This window comes from Equus przewalskii, chromosome 29 (genome assembly GCF_037783145.1).
Source record: "Equus przewalskii isolate Varuska chromosome 29, EquPr2, whole genome shotgun sequence".
Taxonomy (NCBI): Eukaryota; Metazoa; Chordata; class Mammalia; order Perissodactyla; family Equidae; genus Equus; species Equus przewalskii.
The window spans coordinates 36,125,364-36,144,360 of NC_091859.1; the positions used below are offsets into that span (position 1 = coordinate 36,125,364).

An 18,997-nucleotide genomic window follows, 5' to 3' on the forward strand; every position below is an offset into this window, starting at 1 on the left:
CCGGCGGCGGCCGGCCTGGCCACGTCACCGCCCGGCCAGGAGCGCGCGGGAGGAGCGGCGGCGCCCGGGCGGGGCGCGGAGCTCGGGGGCGCGGGCAGGGGCGCGCGGGGCCCAGGGCCGGGGACGTGGCAGCCGCCTCGCCCGCACGAAGTTCCCCGGAGTTGCCTGCGCGCGGGCTCAGGGCCGGCGGGCTGGACCATGAACGTGTTCCGTATCCTCGGGGACCTGAGCCACCTCCTGGCCATGATCTTGCTCCTGGGGAAGATCTGGAGGTCCAAGTGCTGCGCAGGTGAGGGGCGCCCCCGGCGGGAGGCGCGCGACCCGAGGGACCTCACCTCCGCCGGCCAACCCCATGGGGGCCCCTGAATCGGTTCAGGGTGGGGGCTTCGGCTTGGGGGTGCTTGAAACTGTTTTTGCACAGCTCAGTTTCCAAAGAAAACTTAAAGTCGTACCTCATCAGAGAAGGAGGACCCTGAAGACTACGGAGGGTGGGCTGCGCCTGCTTCCCTCCTTCCCTCCCACCCTTGGCGTCGCCACTGCTAGTTGAAAGAGGAGGAGGAGAAGGAAGTGGACTCCCTCCAGCCAGTCCTCCCCTTGGCTCCTCAGGAGCAGCACCCGCTTGAGGCCGTTGTTTTCTCTATTCCCGCTCAGGCCAGGATGGGGGACTTGAGGTGGGGGGACTGGGGAAGTACGCACACAGGAAGTGGCCCCCAACTCTTAGTCTTCTCTTTTCTTGCACCCCCTACGCCCCTCCCAGACATCCTCCCAGGCTGGGCCCCTTTCCCTCCCCCACTGCACGTGGCACAGGCGGCTGTGATGTGGCAAGCGGGCACAAGCCCAGCCCAGGTGGGCATGGAGCTGCCCTTGAGCAGAAGCCCAGGGAGAGCGGGAGGGGTCCTCCTCTTGCCCAGCAGTCTGACTGCCCTGCTGGGGGTTTGGGGAAGTTTCAGGGCTGGCCTGGCGGTGGCCAAGCAGACCCAGTGCCTAAGAGGCTGCCCAAGCCTCCTGCAGCCATCTTTATCCGCTGGTGTCCCGGAGGCGCGGGCCTTCTGCTTGGCACTGAGGTGACGGGACGTAGAGAGGAACGCAGGCTCCTGGTGGGGGTCCAGGAGGCAGAGAGCAGACCCCTGAAGGCTTCATGGAGGCAGCAGCTCTGTGCTGGCTCCTGGCAGATGGGCAGGGCCTCGCCCAGGCAGGGGGTGTGCTGTGAGGAGGGCGCTGGGGGTGTAAAACCCAGGGGCCACAGAGGGCAGGGCATGTCCAGGGAAGGGTGAGCAGCCTGATTCGGGGGTGGTCTGGGGAGGAGATGAGACCAGGGGGGTGGGTGGTCCAAATGTGAAGGGGCTAGGGGGTTGGGACTGGGGGTCCATGGAAGGTTTGTGAGCAGGGGACGGGGCTCAGAAGGGGACCTGAGGCAGGTCACTCTGGAAGTTATGTGGAGAGAGGAGGCGGAGAGAGCAGTGTGGAGGCTGCCAGCCTGGGCGGCTTGGTGCGTGGGAGGGTGGTGTGAAGTCAGTCGGAGGCAGTGGTTCTAGACCTGGAGGCCGTTCAGGTTTGGGGTCTCCGGATAGAAAGGCACTCACGGCCCTTCAGGTTCCCACTCAGGAGAAGTGGGCTGGGATGCTGAGAGGGGAGATCAGGGGCAGAAGGCTCCAGCAAGGGGAAGGGACCTGTCCCTGTGCTTGCACGGCCGGCCCTGGGCCCGGTGAACAGCCACGACCGGGAGGGGGCGCTGTTCCCCATCCCACTGGACTAGGCACGTGGGGTGAAACGCCGACTGAGATGCTGGCCTGTGGAGCTGACTCTAGCGGTGGGAGAGTGCTGACAAGCAACAGTCCCAGCAACCGAGTAAATGATAGGGTTTGTTAGAGGAGTGAGCGCTCTGGGAAAAGGAAAAGGGCAGCTGGGTGGCGGGGCGTGTGTATGTGGAGAGGGATCGGCACAGGCCTGCTTGAGATCTGAGGAGCTGAGGGGCCTGCATGCCAGCCCTGTCAGCCCTGAGGTGACCCCCACTGACCCAGCCCTGAAAGCAGGAGACTGGGGCTTCGTTCTCGCTCCACCACTGACTCACTGTGTGACCCTGGGCCTCAGTTTCCCCATCCGTCAAGTGGGAGGGAGGGCTGCACCCAGTCCGCGGGTCCCGAGTGTGCTCAGTGGACCCCCGAAGGACTCTGGCCAGGCGGCAGCTCCTGTTCTCTTCTGCGTCCTGGGTCTCCCTGCGCGGCTTGCTTTGGTGGAAATTAATCACTGCTTTCAGAAGAGCGTGGAAACCGCAGTGCGCAAGATCGCCGGGGCTCCCAAAGCACTCAGGAAAATGTGAGCGAAGCCTGGGGGCCTGGCAGGCTGAGGACGGAAAGAGGGGAGGGTGGGGAAGACCGTGTGAGGTGTGAGGGGGTAGCCAGCGTCACCCCCAGGGCTGCCTCCTGCACCCCCCTAATGGGGCTGTGGGCCTCCTGGCCAGGCCTCTGCGAGGGGGCTCAGGGAGGTGGCAGAGCAGCAGGCTCAGCCCGCAGAGCTGCCTCGGGTCCTTATTGCCTCCCAGACTCCACCCCCGAGGGGGCTCCTTCACCCACAGCAAGCCCCCCCAGCAAGGAGGCGCCCACGGTCTCACCGAATCCTATTTCGTCCTGTCAGTCTGCGCGTCGGTGTGAGGCTGCCCATCTCACAGATGAGGAGGGTGAGCTCACGCTTGCCATGCGAGGACGAAAGCCGGCACAGGGCCCCAGCGCTCTCCAGAATGTTAGGGGCTTCAGCGGCGTTCATCCTCAGGGGTTCAAATTGTCCCCCTCCCCAAAATGTCCAGCACCAGAGGAATCGTTAGAAAAGGCACAGTTCAGGCATACAAAGGACCCAGACCCTGAATCAGGTAATGTCACTTCTCGGTGCCAAACTCCCCAGTCGTTCCCTTACATTTAGAATAAAATCCAGACTATCACCATGGCTGGAGGGAGGGGGTGAGGGGGGAGTGATCAGATCGGGCCGGCGAGGCAACGGGAGTGGCCCAGGCAGGCCCTCACGAACCAGGATAAGGATTTGGGTCTTTATTTTAAGGGCATTTGGGAGCCACTTAAGGACTTTAGGCAGAATTTTATTCTAAAAATAGCCGATTGGTTGCTGGGTGGAATTAGGGGAGGAGTGGGCAGCGAGGGCAGACTTGGGGACACCAGTTGGATCATTGGGGTAGGGCGGCAGGGCTGAGTGAGGGGCACTGGAGTGGGGGCAGTGGGGCTGAGCAATATGGAGGGGGAGGAAGAAAGGGGAGAGAGACTCAAGGATGGCCCTCAGTTTTCTAGCTGGAGCACAGACGGGACTATGGTGGCATTTATGAAGGAGGGGAGACAGGGGAAGGAGGGGGTTCGAGGGGAGATGACAGGAGTATATAGGTCAGAACTCGGAGGAGAGTCCAGAGCCAGAGTGTCTCTGGCATGTGGGATGAGATGGCACAGGGACGGGGAAGAAGAAATGTCGCTCTCCAAGGACCAGGTGGCAAGGAGGACAGGAGCAACCAGAGGAGGTGAGAAGCCAGCAGTCTGGACAGTCGTGGAAGCCAGGGGAAGAGTGTGGCTTGAGGCAGATGGAGCGCTCAGCTGGCTTTTGAGATTGGGCGGCGGAGGACAGAGCTGACCTTTGGATGCAAAGCCGTGGGTGGCGTTGATGGGAGTGGTTTGGTGAAGTATCCAGACTGGTGTGGGCTTGACAAGGCAGGAGACGCGGCGGGGCATCCGCTGGCCTCGGCCAGCAACCTCCATGATGTATCAAAAAGGTGGCCAAAAGGAGACAACGGAGCATGATGGCTAAATGCAGCTTTGAGTCCTGGATTGGATCCTGGAACCGAAAAAGGGCGTCAGTGGGAAAACGGGTGAAATCTGAATGAAGTCTGGAGTTCAGTCAATAGTGCTGTACCAATGGGAGCTTCTTTGTTCTGGTAAATGTTCTGTGATTATGCGAGATGTTAGCGTGAGAGGAAGCCGGGTGAAGGGTATATGGGAGCTCTCTCGACTGCCGTTGCGCCTCTTCAGTAAACCTAGAATTACTCAAAATAAACAGTTAAAAAAGAAAGAGGCCAAAGCAGGTCAGGAAATAGCCTGGAAAGTATGAGCCCGGTTTTATCAGCTCGATGCGTCCGTACATGTCATATGCGTGCACATATGTGTCGTGTGCACGTGTGCGCCAGCGAAGATCTGGAAGGATGCACACTGGGGCTGTGGGGTTCTTGTGACTGCTGGGTTTTTTATTTATATCTTCATGTATTATCTGTTTTTTGTTTTACAGAGGGTAAAAATAGTTGTAACTTTTATAAGTAGAAAGTGCATTTTTAATCCTTAAAATTTGGAAAATAAAATCGAATGTTCCCCTGGCCCCGTGCCTTCCTCCGCCTGCTCCAGTCTCCCTGGTGAATCAACACCTTGTAAAATCAGTGAGTTGTTCTCTAAAAGATAGAGCCTTGGGGACTGTCAGTGGAACTCTGCGGGTGGAGCGAAGAGAAGCCTCGACACCCCCCACCGAGCCCAGCTCACACCACCCCCCGACGCCCTCCCCAGAGCAGGAACCGAGGCAGGCGCACCAGAGGCCGCTGGGAACGCGGCGTTCGTGTCTTTATTTGGAGACCGGGAGACAGATTACAGCCTAATGAGAGGAACACAGGCTCAAGTGATCCAGTTGGAAGGGGTGTTTCCTAAGTGTCGGAGAGTGACAGTGCCCTGGACAGGGTGTCGTCATTAAGTGTGACTGGACGCTCTATGGGCCCTTCGAGCTCAGGCTCGGGGCTCCTCGAGGGTGTGTGGGCCTGGCAGTCGGTGTTCTCATTGTCTTCTATCCCCATCTGGCCATAGGTATCTCGGGGAAGAGTCAGATCCTTTTCGCTCTCGTCTTCACCACCAGGTACCTAGACCTGTTCACCAACTTCATCTCCATCTACAACACAGTAATGAAGGTGAGGGGGATGGGTGGCCGTGGCGGTGGGGCCTGCCGAGCACCCCCAACCCTGAGACCGCAGGCTTGGGAACTCAGGCCGTGGAGCCAGGCAGACCTGGGTTTGACTCTGGGCTTGTTGCTGTTAGCAGCTGCGGGACCTAGGCTTGTGCAAGGCCTCTGTGTGCCTCAGTTTCCTCATCTGCAAAATGAAGATACTAGTACTTACCTCAGAGGGTTTTGTTGTGAAGGTTAAATGAGGAAATAAATATAAATATGCAATAGCTGTCATATATTAAACATTCAATAAAGGTTAGCCATTGTAATGGTTAAAAAATACACAAAAAATCAAACGTGGAACCCTGAGCTTTCAGAGAACTCATTCATCCATCCATCCAAAAAATATTTATCGAGCCCCTGCTGTGAGCCAGGTACCTGAAGATGACGAGGAGGCTCCCATTCTCTAGGAACCGACATTCTAAGTGGGGAGACAGATAATAAAACAAGCAAGAAAAACTTTGTTTAGGGTTAGGGATAATTAAAAACTAATTAAAATAGGGTGATGTTTCCTTCGATTATTAAAAAAAGTTTTAAAAATAGGGTTACGTGATGGAGAATGAAGAGGGGGCTGTTCAGGGAGGGTGCTCAGGGAGGGCCTCTCCGAAGAGCTGACGTGAAAGCCAAGATCTGAGCGGCACAAGGAACCAGCCGTGTGAAGGAAGAGCTTCCCAAGCAGAAGGAATAGCTTGTGCAAAGACCCCCAAGACAGATACGAGCTCAGGGTACTCGAAGGACAGACAGAAGGCGGGCGCGTGGGGAGCTCAGCAGGCGAGGTCTGCCCGCTGGTGGTGGGGATGCTGGCAGAGGGCTGGGTGAGGACAGGTGGCGCAGGTTAACAGTTCAGACTTAATTTTGTGCTGGGAAGTTGTTGCTTTGAAGCACGGCCGTTTCACAGAAGGAGAAACTGGGCATCTCTCATTTCCGCTCTGATGTCCCAGGCCCTGGGCCGTAATTGTTAGGTCATGCTTCTGAGCTTGTAACCAACCATCCTGCTCTTTAAGGCAACATAGAAGAAGGAGCCCAGGTTTCAGAGTCAGAAAAGTAGGATGTAACTGCTTGGATTCTGATAACAGAGACTTAAATTATTTTAAAGAGGTAATGGTTTTCATAAGATGAAATCTGGAGGTGGGGGCTCCAGGGCTGGGATGGCAGCTTCTTTTTAATTTTCTGCCCTGTCATCTCTGTGACAGGACTCATGGATGTTTGACCTATGCAGTTGCTCAGAAGGGCCCCATGCTTGGTTGAATGCTCTGCTCTTGCCATCTTGGAATTCTTAATTTTTGAACTAGAGGCCCTGCAAATGATATAGCTGGTCCTGAATGTGATAGCTATTGTCCAGCTTGCCTCAGGGTCACAAAATGGGTGCTAGAGCTCCTACCATCATATCACATTCTAGGTGGGGAGGAGGAGGAAGGTGAGAACTAGCAATAGGGTGCCTGCCAGCTAGGTAAGCCCTTTTTAAAGTGCTTTCCCCAAACTCTACCCAGTGACTTCCATCTACATGTTACTGACCACCCTTATCTGCAAAGGAAGCTGGGAAATATAGTTTTTAGTTGGGCACATTGTCTAACAGGAATCCTGTTTTTAAGGAAGAAAGGCTACATGGGGGGAATCCTACCTACCTATCTTGCAGGGCTATTGTGAAGATTACATGAGATAATATATGTAAAGTGCCTAGTACCCAGAAGATATTTGACCAAAGCGAGTTCTCTTTCTCCTCCGTATCAGAGATGTCCTTTTAGGGTTCCAGGCAACTTATTCCTAGAATTGGTAGAATGGAGGATGCTGTTACTTGCGAGGTGTTGAACTCAGTGTCAACTTCAGTCTGAGGTCTTAAAATCACTGTCTACTTAAATCCAACACACAAGTAGCAAAAACCATAAGCCAAGGGTCTGCCTTGGGCAGTCCTGCCAGGGACTGCAGACCCAGCTGTTGGCATGGCTGCATGAGCTCTAGGAAACTCAGAGGCCAATTTCTTGGTGACAGATGGTAATTAGTCTTTGGGTGGTGAACATGATGTAGTCTACACAGAAACTGAAATATTAATGATGTACACCTGAAATTTATATAATGTTCTAAACCAACGTTACCTCAATAAAAAAAAGAAAAAAAAAACGTGAGAAGATAAGCCACAGACTGGATGAAAATATTTGGAAAACATCTGATGAAGAAGTTTTAAAACCGCTATACTCAGGTCCTTTATAGCTCCAACAGTCAGTTACTACTTTATTCTTCTTTCTTTTGTTTTTGTTTTGTTTTTTTTGTGTGTGTTTTTGAGGAAGATTAGCCCTGACCTAACTGCTGCCAATCCTCTCTTTTTGCTGAAGAAGACTGGCCCTGAGCTAACAGCTGTGCCCATCTTCCTCTATTTTATATGTGGGACGCCTACCACAGCATGGCTTGCCAAGTGGTGCCATGTCCACACCTGGGATCTGAACCGGCGAACCCGGGGCTGCCGAGAAGCGGAACATGGGAACTTAACCGCTGCACCACCGGGCCGGCCCTATTATTCTTTCTTTAATGACAGTGCTAAGATTCTACAAATAAAATTTTGGCATATCACTCAAAAAAAAAAAAAAAAAAGAGGCTAGTTTCCACTTGCGTGAAACACAGATGTGATCACCACTTGACTGAATCATGCACTCGTTCCAGCGTTTGTTTCGTGCCAGGCCCCGAGTTAGGGGCTGGGAGTCAGACGTGCTCAGCATACGGACCCTCCTGTGGAGTTCCCCTCGCAGGGGAGACAGACTGTACGTAGACAGAGCACATGCGATCCTGGCGGCAGTGAGCATTTTCACATGGAGCTATGGTGACAGTACGTGTGCTTCATTCTGGTGCGAAAAGAATTTGAGGAAATAATGTAACCTGAGTTTTGAAGTACAAAGAGGAGTTCTCTAGGCCAATGTGGTCCTGGACCAGCACCATCAGCGTCGCCCAGGAACTTGCTAGAAATGTAAATCCTTAGACCCACTCAGACCTGTTAAATCAGAAACTCTGGGGGCAGGGGAAGGGCAGCCATCATGTGATTTTGATGCACATTCAAGTTTGAGAACCTCTGGCCCAGAAGGGTAAAGGCTAGATCATAAAATCCTTATATGATGGAGGACAGCTACTGTAATTAGAGAGAGCTTTTCTGTAGGAGCGACGATCAACTGATTGAAGGGATGTTGGTCCTTGGGGAAGAATGCTCACAAGTCACTGATGCAGTGGCCAGCCCAGTGGCGTAGTGGTTAAGTTCACACACACTGCTTCGGTGGCCTACGGTTCACAGGTTCAAATCCTGGGCGCCAACCTACACACCACTCATCAAGCCATGCTGAGACAGTGTCCCATAACAAAGTAGATGAGGACTGGCATGGATGTTAGCTAAGGGCCAATCTTTCTTACAAAAAAAAAAAAAAAAAAAAAAAGCCTGGGAACACCACTGCTGAATTCCTCACGAAGACCAGTCCCGGTTTTTTTGCCTAACGCTCTCCTAGGCCTATGAGTCTTCACGGTAGCACAATCAGTCCCAATTAGAAGCATGGAGTCACTCAACAGAAAGGTCATGAGCTTCAGGTTCTAGGCCACTGACCTAAGAGAAGTTGTGGACACATATCACCTCTCCCACTTGAAGGCAGAGCACTAGCCCTTGAGTTTGGTAGGCCCCAACTCAGGGTGGCCTTGAAGCCCAGCAAATAGGCTGGGAAATGACTTCATTGATTCCCATGCGTCTCCCTTTTCAGGTGGTTTTTCTCCTCTGTGCCTATGTGACGGTGTACATGATCTATGGGAAATTTCGGAAAACGTTTGACAGCGAGAATGACACATTCCGCCTGGAGTTTCTTCTGGTCCCAGTCATTGGCCTCTCTTTCCTTGAGAACTACAATTTCACTCCCCTGGAGGTAAGGGAAGGGACCCAGAGTACTAATACCCCAAGGGAAACATGCTCCCTAACATTCTTCCCTCTGGACCCTTAGTAACAACTGGGCTCGCCTTCTGCTACAACTGTGACTATTACTCACATACTGTTCAGTTCTAAGTTTAGAAATTGGCAACAAGCTATTCACACTGCTCCACTTGAAAATGGGCACGTCTAGACAGTCACGCTCTTAAAGCAGGCATCACAGCACCACTGCCACATGAGCTAAGGTATGCCAAGTGCCCAGCACCCAGAAGACATTTGACCAAAGCGAGTTCCGTTTCTCCTCCGTATCAGAGATGTCCTTTTAGGGTTCCGCGCATCTTATTCCTAGAATTCGTGGAATGGAGGATGCTGTTACTCGCGGGGTGTTGAACTCAGTGTTCTATAGAAATGTTCACGCTATGTTGTGAAGAGAGCAGCATACTTGAACCTTTTAAAAAATATTTTGCATTTACAGAGAAAGGGGTCGAATGATGTACCGATTAAAATTATTAAAAATTTCAAGAATGTGATTTTTCGCTTCACTGTACTCTCGTTAACGTATTATGGTAATTAAGTTCTCTTAAAAAGATGGTCCCCTTCTTGGCCTTCATCAGCTTCCTCTGGCCATTTCTCTCTGGCTCAGATCCTCTGGACGTTCTCCATCTACCTGGAATCAGTGGCCATCCTACCCCAGCTCTTCATGATCAGCAAGACTGGCGAGGCAGAGACCATTACCACTCACTACCTGTTCTTTCTTGGGCTGTACCGGGCACTCTACCTGGCTAACTGGATCAGGCGGTACCAGACCGAGAATTTCTATGACCAAATCGCAGTGGTGTCTGGAGTAGTACAAACCATCTTCTACTGTGACTTCTTCTACTTGTATGTGACCAAAGGTAGGTGCTGGGAGAACAGGGTGGTTGCTGGCACTGGCCTACGGAGTTACTATTCAATTCGAGGGGATGTGGAAGAGAACAGAGGCACCTCGTGGTGCTTACATCCTAATGTGGGAAGAAAACAAGTATTTTCAGGAAACAAGCGCCATGAAAAAAATAATACAGACCAAGAACATACTGTATTTACTGTGCACACAGTGTGTAGAGGGAAGACGGCTGGGGGCTAACATTTGATCTAATACTTGGTTAGGAAAATATAGGAGAAAAACGTTCTACAGAGAACAGCGTATGTATAAGCCCCAAGGCAGGAACCAGTTTGGTGTGACAAAGAACAAAAAGCCTATAAACCTGGAGAGTGAATCAGGTCAAGCAAGGACAGCCACAGAGGACCTCATAAGCTAGGATAAGGGGTGTGCATTGTATTGATGGCAAAGTGTTACTGGAAGGCCATTTAAAGAACCACTCCACCAGATGCCCTGCAGGGTAACAAGCAGCCAAAGCAGGGAGACTAGTTATGGGGCAGCTCCAACTGTCCAGGAAGAGGTCTTCAGTGGAAACAGAGACGTGGACAGATCTTGAGTGGAGTTATGAAGGACTGATGGACTGCATGTGTGGTGTGGAAAAGGCCACCTGCTAAGTTTATGGCCTAAGGAGGGAAGTGGTGGTGGTGGTGGTATCAGCAACCAAGACGGGTCAGTGAGTCTGTAGTTAACCTGCAATGCAGCTTCCCCCTTGGCTTTAACACCTGACTGTTGACTGTGAGCTGGGCATTAGAGATACTAAGATCATGCACAAAGTTAGGAAGGAGTCCTTCCATCAGTGTGGTAAACTCCAATTTCATCTCCATTTCCTTCTAGTCCTTAAAGGAAAGAAGTTAAGTCTTCCAATGCCAATTTGAGGGCCCTCAGAGACGTTCTACACCTCAAGGACAGAGAGCAAACTACATGAAATGTTCTCCTGGGTGACTTACACAGACCAAACGTTACAATCAAAGCCAGAAAAATGCTTAGTGTGGATCTCAGCAAAGCATGATCATTCCATCTAGAAGACATTCTCATCAGTATCTCCCTTCAAGAGGTAATGAAAAACCTGGGCCAATCACACCAATATGGTGCCTCACAACATCAAGAAACCTTAGGTGACAAACCCTCGAAAGGGTCAAATAAACTTGCTCTCCAAGGGCCTAGTGGGAGACTCAGGCTAAGGAACGGTCAGCCCCCATCTGAAGAGACACACCTCCGCGCATACGGCCGATGTCCCAAAGGAAGGCCACAGTCCAGTATCCCAAGCACGCTGTTGTGGCACTTTTCACTTCCTGGGTAGGAGACCACCAAATTTACCGAGTCAAGCCACAAAGGTGATGGCCTACAGGTGTGAAATGTAACCTGCCTTCAAGCCACAAGCAAACCAAACTTACCACCTTTGGTTAGATTTAAGTAGTTTCATGTCTCACCTTTAAAACTGACTTCATTCATACTGTCACTCACAGTAGCCCCATAATCAGTACTTTGGTCCAAATAACCACCTCTGTGGGTACCACCAGCATGACGATCATTTTACTGATGAGGAAAAGGACACCTAAGCCTTTACCTACCAGGTAGTCTGCCTTGCTGCTTTCTAATTCAAACCTTTACATTAAGAGCAATCAATCCCACCTCCCTTCCACCATTTTAAGTGCAAAGGTGATTAGTCAATCCAACATCCTCAACTTTGGTCTTGAAGCAAATAAAAACTTATAAGGACCACCCTTGGACTATAGTCAATTTTTAAGCAATAAAAAATTCACACCTTATTGTCAACAGTGTTTTATTTATACCTACAAAAGAAAACAAGATGGTATCAAAAGGACAATTTACAAACTAAGAATAGTAACATAGCTCTTAGCATCCTGTGCCTGAACATCACACATCTACAAACCTTTCAAGTCTTAACACAACAGGAATGTGTTCAGAGACCAGCAGACATGAATAGAGCACTGATCCCAAGCAAAAGCCACCAACCACCCAGCCAGCCATCTTTTAGAGAAGTCCACAAAATGAACTGTTAGGGAGGGATTGGGGAGTAGCAGCCCCATAGCTTAACATTGAGATCTTTTCTAAATGAGTCTCCACCATGACTGCAAAAACTAGCATCAGATGAGGACTCTTCTGCTCATGTTCTGAAGCAGAGAGAACCTGAATCATAAGTGACAGACACAGAGGCAGAAGAGTTACTCCAGAGCTATACAGGAAAAACTGCTAGATCTCAGCTGTGCTCAGGCCACTATAGCTTTTGAGATTTGGAATATGCTGTTATTTAGACTTTATGATTGCAACATCTCTGGTGGAAAAAAGGAAGCAAGCAGCAGACCAAAGACCCATTGCTTGCCCAGAGACCTTGCCTGCAAAGGGATGCTTTTAAGACCTGCAAGAGGAGGACACCCCCTGTGGTAGTACCTCTGTGTTTAAAACAAAAAACGAGTTTTGGTGTAGAAAGAAATGTCTACAATGGACTGGTCAGTGCTTAGGCAACATTTGGGGGGGGGGGGGGGGGCGGGGCGGGTACTTTGGTTTGAAAACACAGAGCAGTTTTGCCATGTTTTTCCTGTGCCTACCATCCTCCCTTGGCCTCAACTTCTGTAAGAAGGCGGGGAAAAAGAGAAGTAAAGTTAAGAAAGAAGAAAGTGAAAAAAAACAAAAAAGATGTCAAAGTTCTTACATGCATATATTTCAGCTTATGCTGACAACCTACCTGTACGTTGCACATTCAACCATACTTTCAGAACCCCTCAGAAACAATCCCTTCTCTCTCCCTGAAGAATTTTAAAAGGAAAATAAAACAAAAATCCCAAATATTTAGATCTTACAAACCAGCAAGCACTCTCAGGCCTTAGCCAAAGAATGCAATGGAGCCTCCCTCCTTTAACTACATTATTAATGAACAATACTGGTAACAGCATAAAAAAAACTAATAGTCCCACAGTGGATATGAAAGAGGTTTCTGGGGCTGTCTGATCTCCCTGTTCTGTTATGGTGAAAACAAGAGCAGAAGATTCTTTCTAGGCTTGTCTATTACACGAAGTCTCAGGAAAAGAGTATTATTGTGAAGGGGCAAACTCCCCTCCCTTCAGATGGAGGAAAAGCGAAAGGACTCCGGCTTCAGTCCTCTGTCACTTTTCTTAAGCACTACCTACCTGTAACAAAGCTGAGTGCAAAAGGATGCCGAGGAAAACCTGCATCCCAAAGCTGTTAGAAAGCACTGCAGAGAACAGAGTGTGAACACAATTAAGAGTTCTTTCTTAATAAACCCTTAACATTCTTTATTCAAGATAACTTGGCCAAAAGGGCTGACTAGCTGGCAAAGAGTTGCTTTTATTCTAGCTCTACAGATACTGAGCTTAAAAAGAAAACTTGCCCATTCAGTATATTCGGTTTATAATTAAAGGTCGTTTTTACACTGCAGGTGAATGCATACTTAACTGGCTAATAAAATAAATTTCCAGTGAGCACGTATGTTCATTCTGCTTACAGCAGCTGTCTGGTTGGAAAATGAATTTCACAGATGGTCCCTGGTTATACGGGGAAGAAAAATAGGCAGCTTCCACCAGATGCTGAGATGCTACATTTAACCATTGCAATAAACACTTGGGGTTTTTAATTAAAAGATACACTTAAAAAACTCAGACTCAGCAATTCAATTTCTAACCTGACACTAAAACGGTTATTTTTCAGTAATTGGGAAGGGGAAAGGCAAGGTGTAAGGGAGACAAAACCAATTAGAAATTTTTTTAAACTGTCAAATGCACTTAACAAGCAATCAGCCAAAACAACATGGCAAAGCACTGTCTGAAAAACTCATCAGGCCTTGAGGAACCCTGTTCCAGCGTGAAAAATGTTAAAAAGCATTAGAGAAAATGTGCAGGGAGCTCCCTCTCGGTTTTCTAACCCAGTAATGAGAGCAATTTAAAGCAAAGATGCCATCTTCTTCTGCAGAATTCAACCCTCCACCCTCCCCCACCCCAACTCAGGACAACAAAAAATGGGCTCCCACAAAAGGGCCTAATACCTTACTTTTTCTTTTAAGATGAAAAATAGCTCAAATATCCTCAACATGCAAGAAGTTGGGGGGGGGGAAATCTTCCAGTCGGCTGTGTGTGTGTGTGTGTGTATATATATATATATATATATATTTTTTTTTTTTACAAAATCTGTTATTACAGACTGGATCATTTTGGTGGGCAGAAGAAACCTGGCAGTGAATTCTAACTAACCTGCATGAAAGACAAATCACAATGGTTGGGGAAAAAATAAAAATAAAAAAGAAAGGAAAGGGGAAGAGAAAAAAAGGGGAAAGACAGCGCTCCTTTAAATGTAGTTAAGTTTGCACAAGTCACTACCACTTGAGTGGTTTCATTTACGTGAAGGAGGAGGGGGAGGAGGGGGAGGAGGGTATTGGTAGGCAGTCTGCCCCATGTAACCTATCATATTGGTAGCTCCTGGAGGCTGTGCAAACTGTTGTGACATCAGTGGCTGTGGCTGCTGCCCAGACCGGCCTATCCCACTAAACTGCTGGCTAGAGCTCTGTGAACTTCTCCCAGTTGAGGTGGTGCTACTAGCCCCGTAAGTGCCAGCGCCATATTCCTGGGCTGTATAGCCACTGGTGCCATAAGCAGCTGCCCCATAGGTGCCTTGACCATAGGTGTATTGGCCTGCTTGTGCTCCAAAGGCAGAATTTGGACTTCCATAGCCACTGCCATTAGCGTAACCAGCTCTATCGGTTTCACCACGATCCCGATAGCTTGTAGAGTCTCTCCGGCCACCATCCTTGACTCCTCGAAGCCTCCGGTCACACTCATCCTGATACATCAGGTTGGGATTGTTGGCTGAAGAAGTGGTCCGGTACCGAGAACGACCTCCTGATGGGAGGATACAAGGAATTTTTAATGCCAGATACAGGATTCAAATATAACCATACGTAAAAATTCTACTAGGTACAAAAGTATTCAACATTTTTTTTTAATCTTTAGCTAGGGCAGCCTCCAAATCAGTATTTAAAAAATATACCCATAATTTGACTCTTTAACAGGACACATTCCAAAGAATGATAAACATTAAAAGATACCCAACTTCCCACCATTTCAGTCCTTTCTTTATTTGAGGATTACCAAGAAGCACAATCTTTAAAATGTAGGAACAATGATAAAGAGGTTTAGGTGACTTACCTTAGGTTAAAAAAAAAAAAAAAAATGACAAGCAGCTAATATCACCATGACGGGACCCTCTCTTAGCGCACAGTGGCTCTCAAATGTTGCTTTGTAGACCTAACTGCACCAGAATCATCTCACAAGCTCTAGGGAAAAAGGCTCAGATTCCTAGCTCAATTCCAAAGCCACTTAAAAAAAAAACAAAGCTGTATTTTAAAAAACCTCTTAGGTGATCCTGATGCAGAGCTTCAACACGCAATAGGCTGAGGAAAATATAATACCAAACTGGGTCGTCAGGAAGCCCAGGTTCTAGTATATTTTGCAAGTGTCCAATTTTCAGATTAAATCACACTACTGAGGCTTTCAAAGGCATTAAAAGCAACCATAATTCAGCTCAATACTGAATACACACCATATACTTCAAAATACAAAGGTCAGTTTTACATTGTTATCTACACAAATACTCTGCTGCAAAAGTAGGACAATCCTGACCACACTGCCCCCAAACTTCACACTGTCTTACTTAGGAGAGATTACTAAAACCTACTAGGCACTGTCCTTTATTAGCAAGCAACATACTTAAAGGTTTCACAGGAATTAAAAAACAAGACACAATGATGAAAAAAAGATACCTTGGCAGTACCTGGAGAACTCCAGGACTTACCCTTACCCCCTCCTCCGCCGCCTCCTCTGTGGTCCACCAGCTGCATCAGTTTAGGATTGATAGCCTGATTAGCCTCTTCCAGCACCTTGATCAACTCTCTGGCCTGCTTTAGATTTCCTGGGGTGAAGAAGGTGTACGCGGTGCCCTTATTGGTGCTACGGGCTGTTCGGCCAATACGATGCACATAATCCTCTGAGCTGTTTGGATAGTCATAGTTGATCACAAACTTGACATCTTCCACATCTTCAAAGCCAATGATGAGTCAGTGTGTAGGTTGATGTGGCAGGGAAAGAGAAGGTAAAGGACATGCCAACAACAGGTGGGAAGCACGAATGCAGATGACAGCAAGAGGAGAGAAGACTAAGTTAGTGACCACTCTGCATAGGAACAAAAAAAGACTCATCCCAACAGAGTAAAAGAGGATTAATGATTCTTGGGACATGCACAGGAAGTGGCATCTTTATCAGCTGCAAAATCCTAAGGAAATCCCATTCAACCATCCAAACTCCCGCCTCCTCTGTATTTTTACCAATACACTGACAGGAGTTGCAGCAAATTCCAGTTCTATCCTTTTCAAAACTGGAACGTAGAAAAAAGTGGTACCACCGTTAACTTACAAGGCCAAATCACTTCTACTCTGTTGGGAGAAGCCTGGCAAAATCTACCAGTAACATAACAAACTTACCTTTAAACCAGTCACAGAGCAAAATGAAAAAAGAAACTTCATATACCTTATGACTACGTTTTAAAAGAGACTTAATCAAGATATTTAGATTAAAAAAAAGTTTTGCTCTTATATTTTAAAAAACTGATCAGAGCCAAGTACACCTATTTTCCTTTGCAGAAACACCCAAATCATCTTTCCCCTTTCAATTACCACAAGAGCACATTACACTAAAATTTCACTGTACTACCAAGCCCAGCTCTGCCAAATGAGGTTTTTTGCTCAACTCAAGGTTACTTCAACTTGATTCTTGCTTCAATTAACAAAGATGGTCTATGTAACCTGGGAAATTAAACAGCCAAAGAGTGTGGGAAAAACCATGAAACCTTGAGACACAAGTTCAATGTTCTGTCCACTGCTGGGAATTGGGCTGAATAACCTCCTAATGCTTCAAGTATGTAAATGTTAGTGTAATGCTTTCAGCTAAATGTCTATTTTTACCTACTTAAACAAACAAATTTAAGAATATAACAAAGAATCCTAATGTTTTGTGGAAAAAATCTGCATTTTACAAAGAATATTCAGAAAATATCCTAGATAAAACACAGATTTTTGTGATATAAATAATTAAAAAACATTCTCTGTTTGTTACCAGACCGATGCACACTCCCTCCTCCTTTGGGAAACCGCTGCAGCCGATCCCGTCTCTTTGCCTTTTATTTTTGGCGGCCTCCTTTCGAAAACTCCGCCTTCTGACACGGGACCACTGGAGCGCGGGGAGCATGCATCAAGGGTCCGTGGCAGTGAGAAGTCCCCACACACGCTCGCTCTGTGAACTGGCTTAGATGCTTCTCTGTAGCCCCATTTGGTTGCCAAGCGCCGGAGAACCTGGGTTTGGGTAAAAATTTCAGGTCCTCCAACGCCTCCCCCAAGGATAATTGGGGTGATTGTAGAAAAAAATAATTAATAAAAAAATGTAAGTTACATCCAAAGGGTCAGACTGCATCTATTGCCCAGACTGGATTAATTTCAGGGGGCATGGGGAGATGATTAAAAAAAAAATTCAGCTGTTGTTAAAGGGTCTGTGAAGAAAGGGGCATTATGTCTGTTTCTTATTACAATAAAGGCTCCTCAGTCTTTACTGACCCCTAAAGTCCTGAAATCACACCAGAAAGACGAGAAGGCAGTTATCACAGGGGGCAGCGTGAGTCTCCGGCTAGGGTCGTTGATGCAACAAAGGAAAACCAAAAATTTACAGGGCCAGGATGGATGAGATGGGGGGATGGGAAATTACGCTCCATGACCACATCTTCAGAGCTAGGATAATGCTCCTTAGTCAGTCCCACTGTGTACGGCCATGGGCAGCAGAGCAAGGTGAATTACTGCGGTGGATGCACAGACGTGTGCTCTCCTAGCAGAAAGCACTGGGGACTGGAGTCAACAGTTCAGATACTAACACTTGGGAGTATTTCTGGAGGGGTTCAATAGGGGACAGACATGGTGCAAGTTCTTCACACTAGAAAGGTGTCCTGTGTGTGCACACATAGAGCTGGCTGAGGGCACATAAGAGCAAGCGCAGGATTTGGTTTTTCTCCAGTCAAGCCTGCCCTGATGTTATTGTGCACTGCCACAATATTATCTTGCTGCCTTTAGTGAAGATGCTGTAGCAGGATAAGAAATTGAAAAGTTAATGTTTAGGCCAGCTGCCTAGCATAAGAACTCTTTGTCTGACAAGCCCTATGACATGGCCTGAATCTCCAATCACTAACTGGGAGGGACTGAGACTAGCCAACAGGCTCATCTAGAGCTGCTTCGGGCCAATGTAGATTTTGCCTCGGCCATGTACAGTGATCTGCAGCTGATATCAAAGCTTCTGTTAAAAAACAAAACAAAATAAATTCAATACTTTTACTTTAACAACGTGTAGTTTAAACAAAAAAAGGAAAAATTAAAAATATCCCAGTGGAAAGGGAATAGTGATTTCCTAAGGATGACTATTACAAAATTATGGGAATCCAAGAACTTACCTGAAGGGAACATTTAAGAGGCCATCGCTCGACAGGAAGTGAAAAAAGGCCTGGTGACTCAGCTGAAAATTGCACCCCTGTCTATGAGGTAGAAGCCTTCACTTTCCAGGATCTTGTAGGACCTTGGTCAGCATTCTGCCATTTTGGTGGGTTTTCCCCCTCCTTTTGATTTTTACAAGGCAGCAAACAAAGGGGCCCAAAACAAGCACTGATGTCGAGTAACAAGAAACAGACTCAGGTACCTTCCCTCTCCCCTCACTTGGATGAGTGGGGGTGGGATGAAGAGTCTACGTTATTCTAATGGTAGCCAATTGATTTGGTTTAGAAATGTAGGGGACGTGGAACCAATATTTTTAATTGTCTAGGCAAGATGCACAAAGAAGCTACCAGCACATAGCAAGCCTGTTTAAAAACCACGATCACTGAAAGCTTTTATGTAAACTGCTTTCAGGCCTCAGCCTCTTCTCCCAACAGGCCCAAGTTCTAACCGCACAGATCCAGACATGACCTCAGAGGGCAGAGACACTTTTCAGTCATGGCTGCAGGTCACCACCTCTGAAGGAGGGAATGATGAGCGCAACATATAAAAAGCCTTCATTACTTTTGTATTCCATTTTGAATGCTTGTCCTCCTTATGTTAAGTCTTATAAGGGAATATGGTACTTCTTGCCTTACTGGGCAAAAAAAATTAAATACCTGCCAAAAAT

The 18,997-nt window shown here is 48.0% G+C and overlaps 2 protein-coding genes across 4 annotated transcripts in view; one reads left to right on the forward strand and one right to left on the reverse strand.

Annotated features, from left to right (window-relative positions):
* On the forward strand, positions 1-11,545 carry KDELR3 (KDEL endoplasmic reticulum protein retention receptor 3). Of its 2 annotated transcripts, none has more exons than XM_070600026.1 (5): positions 1-289; positions 4,833-4,933; positions 8,697-8,855; positions 9,501-9,753; positions 10,611-11,545. In XM_070600026.1, the coding sequence occupies exons 1-5, from the start codon at positions 199-201 to the stop codon at positions 10,649-10,651; spliced, it is 645 nt and encodes a 214-aa protein (XP_070456127.1). In that variant the 5' UTR covers positions 1-198; the 3' UTR covers positions 10,652-11,545. The 2 variants fall into 2 exon arrangements, with proteins under 2 accessions (XP_070456127.1, XP_070456126.1); XM_070600025.1 differs by lacking the exon at positions 1-289 and adding an exon at positions 3,651-3,925.
* The window catches only part of DDX17 (DEAD-box helicase 17), a 20,404-nt gene continuing 12,949 nt past the window's right edge, over positions 11,543-18,997 (reverse strand). The window contains exons 12-13 of one of the 2 annotated variants that reach the window (XM_070600019.1): positions 15,606-15,842; positions 11,543-14,647 (exon numbers count right to left, since the gene is read on the reverse strand). In XM_070600019.1, coding sequence (XP_070456120.1) covers positions 14,142-14,647; positions 15,606-15,842 — 743 coding nt within the window. In that variant the 3' untranslated portion in view covers positions 11,543-14,141. Of the gene's footprint in view, positions 14,648-15,599; positions 15,843-18,997 lie in introns of both variants that reach the window. The other variant, XM_070600018.1, reaches the window with a different exon arrangement.

Bases quoted from the DNA above. Each gene is read 5' to 3' on its own strand.
- KDELR3 (XM_070600026.1), top strand. From the start codon at position 199: ATGAACGTGTTCCGTATCCTCGGGGACCTGAGCCACCTCCTGGCCATG. The intron at 290-4,832 runs GTGAGGGGCGCC...ATCTGGCCATAG, and splicing joins GAGGTCCAAGTGCTGCGCAG to GTATCTCGGGGAAGAGTCAG. The intron at 9,754-10,610 runs GTAGGTGCTGGG...ATTTCCTTCTAG, and splicing joins CTACTTGTATGTGACCAAAG to TCCTTAAAGGAAAGAAGTTA.